We start from the raw sequence: 15,969 nt of genomic DNA, 5'->3' as shown, positions 1-15,969 counted from the left end.
GAACTGGTGCACGAAATAATTTTTTTTGGATTCTTTGACGTTCAAAATATAGAAAAAATGAGTCACAAACATCATTAATGTGTTGGACATAATTTTAAAAAAATGCAGAACATGGGCTCTTAAGCATAGTTGGAAGGGTCCAAATCATAGTTTTTTTTTTTATTTTGTACTTGTATTTTGAGGTGTTAGTCGATGGAACTGGTGCACTAAATAATTTTTTTTGGATTCTCTGACGTTCAAACTATAGAAAAAATGAGTCACAAACATCATTAATGTGTTGGACATAATTTTAAAAAAATGCAGAACATGGGCTCTTAAGCATAATTGCAAGGGTCCAAATCATATTTGATGATGCCGTTACAGGGGTACTTACACATATTTGATCCCATTATCACAACATTTTATACTTCAATGACCAAGACGATGACCAGTCCCACAAGGTGGTGGACGCCGATTACGTCGAGGATTTCTTCTTTCCAGTATGACTGGTTCTTCCACGTCATGATCATGTTGTTGTTCTATGTTAGTATTTTCAATGTTGGTTGTTGCAGCTGAAGAACTTTGACCTTGTTCTCCAAACGAATGCGGTGCATCGAACTGTTGTAAAGTAGCTAAATATGATGCCGCTGAATTTGGTGTATTGAAATCGACGCCAAATAAATCGTTCATCCATTCATGGGTGGTTGCGGTGACTGACTCGCCAGTGTGGCCAAAAGTTTGATGAACAGGTGAAGGAGTAGAATACATTGACTAAGGATGTAGAATTTCAAAATGTGTTTGTTCAACACCTGACCTTGCAACATTTTGTGTAATTGTTGTGAGCGGATCATGTAGTTGTTGTTCAACAGACAAGAACAAAGTAGTGTTTTTTCTATACCATTCCATGTACGCTGGTGTATGTGTCACTATTCCTTCAACCCATTGCCCAGCTAAAATATCGTTGTGTTTGTTTTTCCAGATATTAATCCACTCCGCATGATATTCCATCCAATCAGTGTAATGATTGCCTCGCATGTCAATTTGGTGAAGTAAATCAAGATTCATGGGATCAACAGGGATATCTTGTTGTAGTCCAAACTGTAGCTTCACTCGATTTGTTTGATGTCATTCGACAATCGAGAAACAAATAATTGCAGTACATGCAGACCAAATCTCCATGTCTCTATATGCACGTCTGGGTAGGTGTTCTTCAAATCCTCTATATGGGATCCAAGAAAACTAAAATATATGCCAACAAGGCAACATGTTAGTATGTATGTTTATATTTAAGGTGCAGATCATGATAGTATCATACCTCATGGCTCTCCACATGATCTATACGAGACCTATATCTGACTAAGTCACCATGCGGTGTGGCCCTATATTCTAATCTACCACCACTCCATCTAAAATGTAAAACATACATAATCAGTATTCATTGTAATGTTATAATACACGTCATTGAAATAAAAAAATTTACATTTCGCTATATGTAAATAACCTTTTAGCCAGTGGAAAAGTTGTTTCCGGTCGTGGGACTCTTGGTGCAATAAAAGGCATGTGGTACCAAGCCCATGACTGCAATAGTATGACACAACCACCCATAGATTTACCAACCTCCGATGATACTCGACATAGTTCTCTATACAGGTTTGCTAAGCAAGCCGAACCCCAACTATATTTTTTTGTGTTGTTCAAATCACGTAATAGGTTCAAATACATTAAATGAACTCTATTTCCAGATTTATCAGGAATTAAAGCACCGCCAATCATGTACATTATGTAAGCTCTACACCTGCATTGTAGTTGGTGCGTTGTTGGTTCTTCAGGCAATGGTGTGCGCAACATGTTTAGCAACCATGTTAGCTTCAGTGCGGCTCCTTTACGTGCATTTTCGGGAGGGACTTCCCCTAGTAACTCGTGGCATAACTCATCCCAATGTAAGAAGCTAGGTCCAGCCACAACACGACCATCAACTCTAATGCCTAGATGAAGTGTGTGACACCCTCTACCCCGACATATATATAAATAAACAAAATATATAAAAATATTGGTAACCAAATTCACACGGGTAAAAGGTTCACATTCACTTCACTATTATCAATTAAAACTTATTGAAACATATTTGGCTCAAAATAAGGCCATCAAAATTTACAGAGATATTTTATTAAATCAGTGAAATAAAATAAAATAGACTAACATCATGCCACTAATATAAAAACTTATGTCCCACTGTCACATTCTATCAGAGCGTTGTGTCTCGACGTCCTTCAGCATAATGTTCCTTAAAGCAATTCACCTAGTCGTCTGCTCCCCCGAACACAAAGTTCAAGATCATCACATGATCCAAATACAAACAACACAGGGGGAGTGAGTTATCACATTCCTAACTAATAGAGAAACAAGACAACTAGATATACATATCACTAAATAAAATTTACTTACACGTAATTCACGTAATTCCACCACTTTGTCATTCAAAGTTCACTTTTCATCCATCAATCACACTTTTCAATCATCAATCACATTACACAAAAATCACATTCTCTGATCAAGATATAATAACACATCAATTTCATAATAAACAATTAGCAAGCGCATGAGACAGTTATGCTAAGACTCAAGCCTATATGCAATGTGGTACCATGTCAGTGAAAAACCACCCTGGGGCGCTTAGGAGTACATAACAAGACACACCACATAATGGGTTTGCCAGGTCACTCTCACTAAGTAAGATCATAGGGAGACCAGTCAGGGTCACGATGTTTTGCGAGAATGCTCCAACCATATGGGATCAGCATAGGCTTAAAGGAGCACTCAAACCCGGTGACCCCCAAGGCCTACACTCCGAAGAGTCCGTCAGGGCCTCTCCCTCCTGATTCAGGTCCAACCCCTAAAATCATTTTAACACACAGACACTGCTAGTGAATTATACAATACCCACGACCTCACACTCGTGTCTTAAGCACGTACAACATATTGCGCTACAATTTAACACTGGTTCCTAAATAGGAACCTACACTTTCTCTTTAACACTGGTTCCTAAATAGGAAACCTACAATTTCTCTTTAACACTGCGCATTTACACTTTTCTCAAGATAACACTGGTCGGGTTATTGTACAATTCACAGCTTACAACACAAATAATGTCACATCAAGAGTTAATCACACACTTATTCACAACCAAAACTCATTCACAATTTCACATCTCATAATGTTACAATCCACCATCACATGTTTTCACATATCTCACAATTCAACACCTGTTCTACTTTACACTTTTACTCAATCTCAATAACAATATTATAATCTCAAGGCAACATATCATTCCACAATTCATCACATATTTCATTTATAAGCACTGCTCATGAATTATACAATACCACGACCTCACACTCATGTTTCAAACATGTTTAACACAATTGCGCTACAATTTAACACTGGTTCCTAACTAGGAACCTACACTTTCTCTTTAACACTGCGCATAAACACTGGTCGAGTTATTGTATAATTCATAGCTCACGATATAATTAATGTAACATCAAGTGTTAACACATCCACTTATTCACAATCGAATATCATGTTCACACTTTAACATCTCATAACATCACATCAACCATCTCATAACATTGTCAATGATATTCATAAGGTACAACATACACATGTTCATGAAATTTAACCATAATATTCTCAAACTCCAACACTTAATAATTTTTGGAATCATACTACAACACTCTACAATATTATTTACATAAATTATTAATATAAATAGCTACCTCTATATCTATAAACTGGCATACATCATATTGAATCACAAATTTCAAAGTAAGCTTTCAATGCACAAGAAAAAGAGAAAATACAAAATCAATATCTCTCTCTAAATTTCTCCTTATTTTATTTCATCAATTCATATTAATTAGAAAAAGTACTCAATTTATAGGGTTCATGCTCAACATAATAGCATATCAATTTCACAACAATTGGTTTGTCAAACATATATAATTCACTGTAATAATTATAAGGATAAAATGAAATTGCAAAAACACTCAAAAACCTTTTCCAATTGATATCTCTAAGAATCCCTATACATGTTCTCACTATTTCCCAATTGTGAATAACTCATCCCTTACCTCTAAGCGGACTCACGTGTCTTCCGACAACGATAGCGGCATCTATAGCGGTTCCTTGAGATTCCTCAAGTTTTTCCTCCGACTGCTCCGATAGAATTCTCAAACGTCAGAGAAACGGAGAAGAGATTGAAGACTCCGCTTGTACTGTCTCCATGCGATTCCTTTTTCTCCCACTACGAATATTATCTCGCAAATCCCAACGGTTAGAGTGTGCGAAATTGAATTTCGAGCAACATATCCAAATTTCATGAAAATCCAACGGTTAACGAAACCGGGATCGTAGTTTTACCGAGACAGTTTTGGGTTTCTGCGGGATAATAAAAAGCTACAATGCGAAGGGTTTTCCTCTAAGGTCAGACATGATTTTGCAATTCCTAACGGTGAGAATGCTCGAAATTGGGTTGCGAATGTGGTGCTCAAATTTCACGACGATCCAACGGTTAATGAGTCCGAGATCATCGTTTTTCTGAGACAAGTTTTGTGGGCTGCGGGAAAAAGAAAGGGTTTTGAGAGGAGAAGGAGAAAAACGAAAATGAGAGGCAAAGAAGGCTGAGGAGTCTGTCTGAAAAACCTAGCATGTTGTTATTTATAACTAGGGGCATTTACGACCTATTATTTACTCTATTTATTTATTTTTATTATTTTTACTAAAAAATTCTTAAATTTATTTATGAAAAAATGGGATGTTACAAAGTGCAACATCTTCGAGTGTGATGGTGCACTCTCCCCATGGCTGGTGAAAGGTATGTGTTTCAGGCCTCCATCGTTCAACCAATGCAGTGATCAATGCAGGATCAATTTTACACTGTTTGATTAAGGCAATATGTTGGAACCCGGTAGATGATAATAATGGTATAATTTGTGGTTCTGGTTCAGGTATTGTATGGTAATAGGAAGTGATTAACTCATTAATCGTAGTACGTGAAAGATGAACATGTCGATGACGCAATAGAGGTTTATCATCCATGAGAATGATGTCAAATGGTAAACCGAATACAAATGATATAAAATTTGAAGTTGGGTGATGCACATGTGGTATTGACATGCACCTCTCATCTATTTATTATTTACACTATGTTCGGTTTTGCAAGCACAAATACACTTAAGATAACTGTAATGCCTCGAGATTCCAAAGCACATTTATAATTTGTCTCGTTGCAAGGCCTCGAGATTCCAAAGCACGTTAACATGACTATGGTACTGTGGTGCATCGAGATTCTAATTCACGTGAATCACTAAAATTTTGTGCACACTGTTCACCCGCATGTGTACGTTAAGGTAATTGTAAATGTCTCGAGAATCCAAAGCACATTTATAAATTGTCTCGTTGCAAGGCCTCGAGATTCCAAAGCACATTAACATCAACTGTGGTACTGTCATGCATCGAGATTCTAATGCACGTGAACCAATGACATTTTCGTGCACACTATTCACCCACATGCGTACGATAAGGTAATTGTAAATGTCTCGAGAATCCAAAGCACATTTATAAATTGTCTCGTTGCAAGGCCTCGAGATTCCAAAGCACATTAACATCAACTGTGGTACTGTCACGCATCGAGATTCTAATGCACGTGAACCAATGATATTTTCGTGCACACTATTTACCCACATGCGTACGATAAGGTAATTGTAAATGTCTCGAGAATCCAAAGCACATTTATAAATTGTCTCGTTGCAAGGCCTCGAGATTCCAAAGCACATTAGCATCAATTGTGGTACTGTCACGCATCGAGATTCTAATGCACGTGAACCAATGACATTTTCATGCACACTATTCACCCACATGCGTACGATAACCGCATTAGCTTTGTTCTCAACATTTCGCATGGCCTCAACATTACACTTAATGTAATTGTAATGCCTCGAGATTCCAAACCACATTTATATTTTGTCTCGTTGTAAGGCCTCGAGATTCCAAAGCACATTAACACGACTGTGTTACTGTGATGCATCGAGATTCTAATTCACGTGAACCATGGACCCGTGATTGATTGCATATATAAACCTACCATGTCACCTAATACTTTGCACTGTTGTGTCTAATCAAATTGTGAGAGAAAACAGAGAGGGCTAGCAATGAGGTCAAAGCCTATTTGTGTGTACGTTTATATCAATGGTGAAATCATTCAAAGTTCAAGTGCAAATGCAATTTTCAGAGGTGACAACACAAAGTCGTTACTCTTGAATCCAACAATGACGCTGCCAAATATAATCACTGCAATACAGTCATCAATTACAGATAATGGTGTTACGCCTATAATTAATACCCTTTGGTATCGTTGTCCTATATATCAATTAAATGGTGAAGTTCAATATAGGGCAATTCAAATTATTGACGAAGAAGGTGTCTCATGCATGTTTCATACATTTCTCAATATGAGAAGTGTAATATGTATGGAACTTAAAGTTGATGTTCATAATTCATTATCACCTACTCAAGTTAATGACCTAAGTTGGGCTGACATGGAGCAGAAGCTGGAGAATACCATGAAATTAGAATGAATAATTTAACATATTTTGTTGTTGTATTGCATTGAAGTTTTTCTCCGTCTTTATTATCTAGTTGTAGTTGTTGTATGCTTTGAAGTTGTTATTTTTAATTTACTTCAGTAATAATAGTCTACATATGCATCATTTCAGAGATGCTTTGAAGTTTGGTGTTGCACACTGTTCACTCACATGCGTATGTTTATCCCATTAACATGTTTCTGAACAATCCATGTGACCTTGGCATGCGATACAGAACACTGCGGTCAACAATCATGATTAAACGAACAGTCTGTCATGTATATTAATGTGTGAGGTTGCATACTGTTCACTCACATGTGTACACTAAATTACTCACATGCACTTAATGTCCTACCTAACTCTCCTACCTAACCGTCGTAACTAACTTTGCTGCCTAACCCTCCCATCTATCCTTTCGATCTAACTATCTTACCTAACCTTCCAATCTAACACTCTCACCTAACCCTCCCATCTAACCCTCGTAACTAACTCTCCCACCTAACCTTCCAATCTAACTCTTTCATCTAACCTTCCAATCTAACACTCCCATCTAACCCTCGTAACTAACTCTCCCAACCTAACCTTCCAATCTAACTCTCCCACCTAACATTACAATCTAACTCTAGTACTAAACTTTCTCAGCCTATATATAATATCACCATTTGACAACAACATATCACACACAACAATTTTCTCACAAAACAAAACTCGATTTGTAACTCTCACACCATTTCCACTCATATCCCATAAGCACCACCATGGCTCCACCTAAAGAAATTCCGACCCTCATTTACCACAGTGGTCACATTGTAGATGATCCCGTTCAAGGATCGACGTACCAATGTACGACCCCAATATTTTTTTACGCCAGTCGTTCTATTACGTTTACACAATTCATTCGAAAAATTAACAATCGTCTTTCTACTCGAGCAACTGAACAAGTTGCTCAATTGTTATTTCGTGTCCCTATTTCAATTCATCTCGGTCAGACACGTTTTATTTCGGCTCAACTATTCGACAATGATGATCTTAGAGGCGCGATGGAAACAATTATCCAGAATCCACAATTGAATTCTGCCGAATTCTATGCTGTTACTGAGCTTATTTCTCAACCACAACCATCGTCTCCACAACCCTCATGTCCACAACTACAACTACTGCCTCCACAACAGTTACCGTACAACAACATAGACCTCAATAATCCAGTATCTTCATACAACAACCTTGAATCACAAGACCCCTTTGACATTTATACTTCATACACACAAATATTATCCGAGAATGATTCCTTTTTTCATGGCCAACAAACCTCCTTTGACCAACAAAACCATCCTTCATCCCCCTTTACGCCACCTTCACAGCTACCACAAACGCAAATATCAAACCGAGATGAACATCCTATTGCTAACGAAGATCCCATTATACGATTTCATCATGAAAACATGGATGATTTTACTGAGGATGAGGATCAACAGTTCTTTGATCACATCAATCAGCAAAGCGATGACCAAAGTGATGACCAAATCGATGACGAGGGTGTTGGCAGACCAACGACACCTCCGTCACCTCTGTTGCAATATCAGCAACCTAGGTGTCCAGTAGACTTGAACTTTGACCACCTACTACACTATATTGATCGACCCCATTTTGTTTATCAGCAACACAATGTGCAACCACCAGTCGGTGTACTCGAGGTTGGCATGACATTCGATGACAAATCACAATGTATTCGAGCAATCAAAGAATACAACATCAGAAATCATTTTGATTGCAGAACAATTTACTCTGACCAAAGAAGGCTACACTTCGTCTGCAAGTTACATGAAAATGGTTGTACATGGAGCTTGGGCGCATGCAATTCAAAGAGGCATAACAAATGGATTATCAAGAGTATCAGAGGTCATCACACTTGTCTCGTGCCGATGCTTAGACAAGATCATCGCCAACTCGACAAACACGTCATAACACAGATCATCCAACCAATTGTCAAAACAAACCCAACTGTCTTCATCAAGACATTGATTGCAGAGATCAAAACGTTCATGAATTATACCCCATCCTACAAGAAGACATGGTTAGCAAAGCAAAAAGCATTGGAGATGATTCATGGAAACTGGGAAGAATCATATGCCAAACTGCCAAAACTTTTCGGAGCTTTGCAATCTTGTGTTCCCGGGACTGTGGTCGCTGCTCAAACAGAATCCTTGTATGAGGGGGGAGAAATAGTACCGAGCAAAAGATTGTTTAAACGTGTCTTTTGGTCATTTGGTCCATGCATTAATGGTTTTGCATATTGCAAACCCATTGTACAAGTAGATGGTACATGGCTTTATGGAAAGTATACTGGCACACTGTTGATAGCTACCGCACAAGATGGAGCTAACCATATCTTCCCGATTGCCTATGCCATTGTAGAAGGGGAGACAACTTCAGCTTGGAGGTTTTTTCTAAAGAATTTGAGAAGACATGTTACTCCGCAAATTAACATTTCTCTTATTTCAGACCGACACTCCTCAATTATAAGTGCCTACAACAACCCAAGTAACTTATGGGTCCAGGACACATCCCATTTCTTTTGCCTGTGCCACATTGCACAAAACTTTCTTCGTGGTAACTCAAACTGCAAACATTTAAAGAAACCACTTATGTTGGCTGGTGAAAATCTATTTTATTTATTCGTTATAATTTTCTTTCAATCAAATTTTATAACATAATACATTGATTAAATATTTACAGGGTACGCATACACGGAGAAGATGCACTGGCGACATCTTGGGGATATTCGTGCGAATAAGCCAAGTGCAGCTGAATGGCTTGATCAATTACCCAAACAAAAATGGGTACAATGCTTTGATGAGGGGAAACGTTGGGGACATATGACTACCAATTTGTCGGAGTCTGTTAATTTCATGTTAAAAAACACAAGACATTTGCTGGTGTCATCATTGGTTGAGGAGACCTATTTCAAGACCGCACAACTCTTTGCTAATAGAGGTCGACAAACTCAGGAAATGATCAACTCCGGCTCACAGTATTCTGAAGTCTTCTTCGATGCAATCAATAGTGGTCAACAAGAATCTAATACACACATTGTAAATGAATTCGACAGACACAATCACACTTTTATTATAACCGAGACTCAATCCCCACTTGAAACACCCAGACCACCTGGAAGGTTTAGAGTAATGTTACAATCCCAAAAGTGTGATTGTGGTGAATTTCAGGATAAACATTTACCGTGTTCTCACGTCATGGCTGCCTGTAAATCTGTCAATGTTGATCCCATGACCTATGTGCCGATGATATTCACTTTACAACACATTTTGCACATCTACGACAACTCCTTTGGTTTATTGCCACACGAATCAATGTGGCAAGAATATGAAGGAGATCAGTGGGGTCCTGATCCAAGGAGAAAGAGGACTGCAAAGGGTCGTCCCGTTTCAACTCGCATTCCTACTGAGATGGACGAAGACGAAAATGAACGAGCAAGTAGAAAAAAATGTGGACTTTGCCGGCAACATGGTCATAGCAGAAATAATTGTCCTAATGTATCCTCATCTTAGTTTTTCCTTAGACAAATGTCATTGTTTAAATATTTTATTGATGACGTAGTATAATGTTCTTATATAAATAAATTGTTAAAAGCTTTAGTTTTATCATTTTTAATTAAATCTAATAACATAAACAAACTAATTATATTTAATAAAATAGTTAAATTAAAAATTTTAAAATTCAGATTATTATACAAAATAAATATTTACTAAAATAAATATATTATTATACAAAATTCAGATTTTAAAATATATATTCACCAAAAAATATCTTAAATAATTTAAATAATATAACAAAAACACTTAAATTTAATAATATCATTTTTTTAATAACAAAATTAAATTATAAAATAATATTACATAAATTAATTTAATAAATAAATAATTTTCAAATTATTTAAAAATAATTTTATATAATATAATATTTAATTTTAATAATACAAAAACTTTTTTATAAAAAAAAAAAGGAAGAACGAAAGTCGAGGTGTGAGAACCCGACTTCCGTGAAGTGGCCAAAACAGGTGTACTTTGGGAATAAAAGGCCAAAGTAGTGTATTTTAGGAAAAGAATGGAGAGAGAATATGTAATTTGGTAAAAAAACCCGAGAAGATGTTTAAGCAAGGACTTTATCCTCTGTAGCTAGGTTTTTAAAAATAGTTGGTGATCGTAATTTTTGGAAAGTTTGGGACCGCAATTAGAAACATGGACTGTAATTAATAGGGGTGGATAAATAGGTTCAGGTCCATGGACTGTACCGCAGTTCGCGCGGGTAATAAATTAATTTTTTTAAACGGTTCATGGTTATGTCATATTTTTGGGTTCGTTCTGCTTAATCCGCGGACTATGTGGGTTTGGCCCGCGGGGTCTATGGGTTGCCCCCATTAGGATTTTATTGTTTCAACTATGAAATCATTTGTTGTTAGAGATGTTTAAGTTTCATATTTTAAATTTATTGTTTGGATTTTCTTTTGTTAATACATTATTTATTTTATTGATGTAATTGACTAATTGTTAAGATTTTATTTACATTTGTATTGAACTTAATTTGATCGTGTTGTATTTTTATTGAAATTGAAATTCTTTTAAAATTAGGCCCGCGTACCAACCCGTTTGACCCGCGGGGTCCACGGGGCAGGGGCGAACCAATTTATTTGGTCCGTGTATGAATGCGGGACGGGCTGGCCCGATCCACTACCAATGCGGGCTTATGCGGACGAGCCTTACGTGGGGCGGGCCAGCCCGCTTACCCACCCCTACTAATTAAAGTGCTTGTAGTAAAATTAAAAGTTGGCCCCTATTCCCACTAGGGGTGGAAATGAGCTAAGTCAAGCCAAGATTTACTAGGCTTGAGTTGAATACGCAAAACTTGAGTTTCGCTCATTACCTGTCATACGATTTTTTTTAAAGGCTCGGCTCGACTCACAAAAAAGCCTGACTTGGCCTACGAGCCTATTTAAAAGCATGCTTAAAGACGTCATTGACCAAATAATTATTCTAAAACATAGTGAAATACTAACTAAAAAAAGAAACTTATAAAATTTAGTATAAGTAATGTACAAATCCAAAAATAATTGATAAACAAAATCATATTGAATTCAAGTTGTTAAAACACGGAGTATATCAAAAGAAAATGAAAAAAGAGAGCATAATATTAAAAAATATATGGATTAGAGATGATTTATAATAAGATAATCAAGTAAAAATATTTAAATTGTGTGAAAATGTTTTTACAAAGCATCCTTTTTTTTTAAGTATTAATCTGATTGCTTTATCCTTTTAACTTGAGTCTTTTTCTTTTTGAAAATTTTTCACATGCAAGTGAACTCTCTAAACACTTTATGTCACTTCATCCTATCATTCATAATGCCATAAAAATGATATAGATAATAGTTATTATTATTATTAATATTATTATTATTACTTAAACAAGCCGGTTTGTCAAGCTTAACAAACTTTTTTTTATAATTTGACTTTGACCTTTTTATCTAAAAAAGTTTTTAAAAAGCTTGAGCTTGATCTTTATAGTAAACAAGCCAAGCCGAACCAAGCCTTAAATAGACCGAGCAAAAGGTCCTTGACAAGCAGCTTGACTCATTTCCATCGCTAATTTCCACCAATAATATGTTTTAATTTAGCATTTATTCCCACCGCAATAACTAGCCCCATGTACGCTAATCCTTCAACCGTCCTCCAATAATAGCATTTATTTCCACTGCACTAACTACTCCAACGCCAGTCCTTCAACTGTCTTCCAATAATATGTTTTGATTTAGTATTTATATATTCTCACAAACCATTTATCTTCCAAACCTATCCAAGCTTGTGACCTTCCTCATCTCAAACTTTTGCATCTATGTCCATATGAATAGGAGTATTATATTCAAGTATAAAAATTCATACGGTGGGAACAAGCTTATATGTGCATTCACCTCTGTCTACCTCCAACCATTTTCTTTAAGAGTTTAGACGACCTTGCTTTCTTTCATTTCGAATGCAAGCAAAAAATTATATCTGTGTCTTGACTTCAAATACAAATAAATTTCAATTAATCTTATTTTATTTAATAGCGTTAGTGAGAAACATTTAAACTTTGTTACTTGCAATTATGTCACATGATTCTAATCATGTGATTGATACTTTAGCTAATTAGGATATGTGTTCAAGTGTTTTGAAGTCAAATATGAGATTTTTATCCTGAAGTCATCATAGAGAAATTTATGAAAAATTCTTTGATGATGTCTTCAACTTTGTCTCTCTTACTTTTTATATTCATACTTCATCCAAAAGAAAAATTATAGGATTTAATTTGTTATATTTTTTTACCACTATGTTTTGTTTTATTTATTCTTAACATGAATACAATGATCATTTCTTTTGTCCAACCCAATATTTAAAATAAAAATTATAAACAACTTTAAGTGATAGTTAAAGACATAAGCAAATTCTATTTTTTTTAATTCTTATAATTTCTTTTCATTTTTAGGTTCTGTAATATTTATTTTATCTATTTTAAGTTTTCATAAAAAAAAATTATTTTATTTTATTGTCATTAATTTCATTGTTGGCATGATATTATTATTAAGATGAGATTAATGATGTATTTTTATTGACATGACACATAATCACATCATTATGAACTTACTTAAAATACTAAAATAGTGAAATGTATTTAAATAAACCATTATACCTTTATCAAACCCTTTAGAAACAATCTTATTCAATAACAACTCTCACAAACTTAGTTCTTCACAAATCTAATACAAGGCAAATTCAGTTACCAAAAAAAAAAGTAATTGCTAAACTCTCACGGTGCTCTTTAACCACGTGTTCCTTTTCTTCTTCACCTGCTATATATACCACGCAAACTATACTTATCCTCAGATCTTTTTTTTTTCCTTTATTGACAGTACTGTTCCAACAACACAACTATGATGAAGAGAGTTCAGTCTATTGCTATTGTTACTTATCCAACATTCACTCATGAATCGAAACAGAAAAATTATAGCCCTTACATATATGAATGATAGAGTGCTGGCACATCTCAATAACTTACTATGGATAGATCTCAATGAGAGACCTTAAGCCAAAGACTGGAGTTATCTTGTAGTTGTTATAACCAGCAGAAGAAATCAACTTAGTCCATTCTTTCTTGCTTCTCTCTTTTCCAGTGACCAACACCATCATCTGCATATCAAAGAAGAGCTGTGTTTCAACTGATTCATCATCTCTCTTCTCATCCTCCACCACCATGTCTATGATGATCACCTTCCCTTCTTTGCCTTTCCTCGTTATGGCCTCTTTGCATTTCTTCAATATGTCCACACACTCCTTATCATTCCAGTCATGCAATATCCACTGCTTTGTCATTCAAAGTAACACACCGATCAGAATCATAAAATATTGACTTGCATTCATATTAAGCTTGGTAGAATGAATTGGCACATCATGTAATGTTTTTAACCGCAACATATAGTCAATACTTCAGAAAAAAGAAAAGTCAAATTTGAAGAGATCTATAACTATTTTTTCTAGAATATGAGTAGAGATTTACTTGTCAAATAATCATATGCTAGCTACTTTACGTACTCACTTAGTAAACTAGTACTAATTATTACAAGCCATATACACCACTTAGTTGGTCCAGTGGCAGATTTATGTTGGCTTTAGGCGTGTACTTGTATCCCTCATTTTTTAAAATTCATTAAATTTGAAAATAAAATTTTATATTTTTATATTTTATTTTATTTATATTTATATAATTGAATCCACTAATTTTATTTTTTATATTTTGTTTTCACTGATTTAGAGTCTTAGATATATGCGAGTTGGTCTAATTTGGTATGATAGTGGCAGATATGTAATTGGACTACTGGCTGGTGCCAGCTTACTAGCTTAGTCAACAATATACATATAAAAATTTGAAGTTATTTCAAGTGATCAATGATGATAAAATCGTTCATTTTTTTTTTCCAATCGATCAATTATTTGCTTTAATTCTTTAAAATTTGGCATCACTCAAGTATAAAAACTGGGTGTTAATGGTATGAATGTAAAATTGTATTCTGAATGTGAATAGTGATTTACCTTTAACAAAATGGCATCAGCTGGAGGAATTGCCTCAAACATGTCCCCTGCAACATATTTAAGGTTCTCACTTCCTTTCAAGCCAGAAACAACATGTGGTAGATCAAACACAATGCATTCCACCCGAGGGAATGATTAAGCAATGGCTTTTGCCATGGTCCCTGTGCCTCCCCCAACATCAACCAATGACTCCAATCCCATGAACACTCCCTTACATTTCTCAATCACCAAACTAGTGACAAATCGAGCATCACTTGCCATGGCATCATTGAACAAGTGATTAAGTTTCGGATCAGCGCCAGCATAATCCCAAAACATCTTCCCATGTGCCGTTTCAAATGGTGTAGGGTCACCATTTTTGAACCAAGTAGAAAATTGATTCCATGGATTTGTCAAAACTGGATCAAGCATGGCATGCAAGAAAGGTGTCACACTCATCGGATGGTTCTTAAGCAATTGTACAGATCGATGCATCGGTTAGCACATACTTGGCTTCTAGCTCATTCTCCAAGTCATGATTTTGTTGAGAGAAGAAGCCAGAATGGATCATGATTCGCATCAAGCGATGGACGAAGCAAGTTTTGGATGGGTGGATTGGTAGTGAAGCAATGAGGTTTGAGAGTGGCATGGGTTGGCCATAGTTGTGTATGATATCTGGTATGCCTAAGTCAACCACACATTTAAGGACCATGGAGTTTATGAAGCTAAATATGTGATTCCATATGTGGGTTTGAGCTCTTAGTAGTTTGGCAGCATGCTCTTCATCATGGGATTCCATAATTTGCTGCCTAAACTATAATTAATTGCTAGATTTGGATTTTGAAGTATGGAACCTCACATTATTAGGGTTATCTGTGGTTTGACCCTCTATATGGTTGCACTGAAACCATATTATTTTCCACTCTAGTATTTTGAGATATGATGAAGTTCTGTAAATCATAAAAAATTGGAGTAGTTATAGATTAAGACTAGATTTGAAAATGTTTTGACGAGTTATTATGAGTGGTAGTCAGATCATTTATCTTTTTTATCCTCTTTTTGCAAATCATGTAAATTAGTTGATATGTTATTTTTTTTTTGTGGACTTTATTGTCTTATACTCTAACATGATCTTTGCTTTTATAATCTTCCTGTAACTAGGGAGAGGCACCCTTAAATGGTGAAAGTCGACATATCTTTATGCTTGGTGGGTTGGCTTTTTACGGATTGAG

General features: G+C 35.7%; 1 protein-coding gene and 1 pseudogene across 1 annotated transcript; one reads left to right on the top strand and one right to left on the bottom strand.

Annotated features, from left to right (window-relative positions):
- The first annotated feature begins 9,240 nt into the window (after positions 1–9,240).
- Positions 9,241–10,216, top strand: LOC106796009 (uncharacterized). The gene is made up of 2 exons (XM_014767141.3): positions 9,241–9,275; positions 9,357–10,216. Exons 1-2 carry the CDS (start codon positions 9,266–9,268, stop codon positions 10,184–10,186), a joined length of 840 nt encoding a protein of 279 aa, XP_014622627.2. The 5' UTR covers positions 9,241–9,265; the 3' UTR covers positions 10,187–10,216.
- A 3,146-nt stretch (positions 10,217–13,362) lies between these two features.
- LOC121172686 (probable O-methyltransferase 3) lies at positions 13,363–15,551 on the bottom strand (annotated as a pseudogene).
- Between the last annotated feature and the right edge of the window lie 418 nt (positions 15,552–15,969).

The sequence above is a fragment of the Glycine max genome, chromosome 14 (assembly GCF_000004515.6).
Source record: "Glycine max cultivar Williams 82 chromosome 14, Glycine_max_v4.0, whole genome shotgun sequence".
Taxonomy (NCBI): domain Eukaryota; kingdom Viridiplantae; phylum Streptophyta; class Magnoliopsida; order Fabales; family Fabaceae; genus Glycine; species Glycine max.
This window is presented reverse-complemented; position numbering and strand designations above follow the sequence as displayed.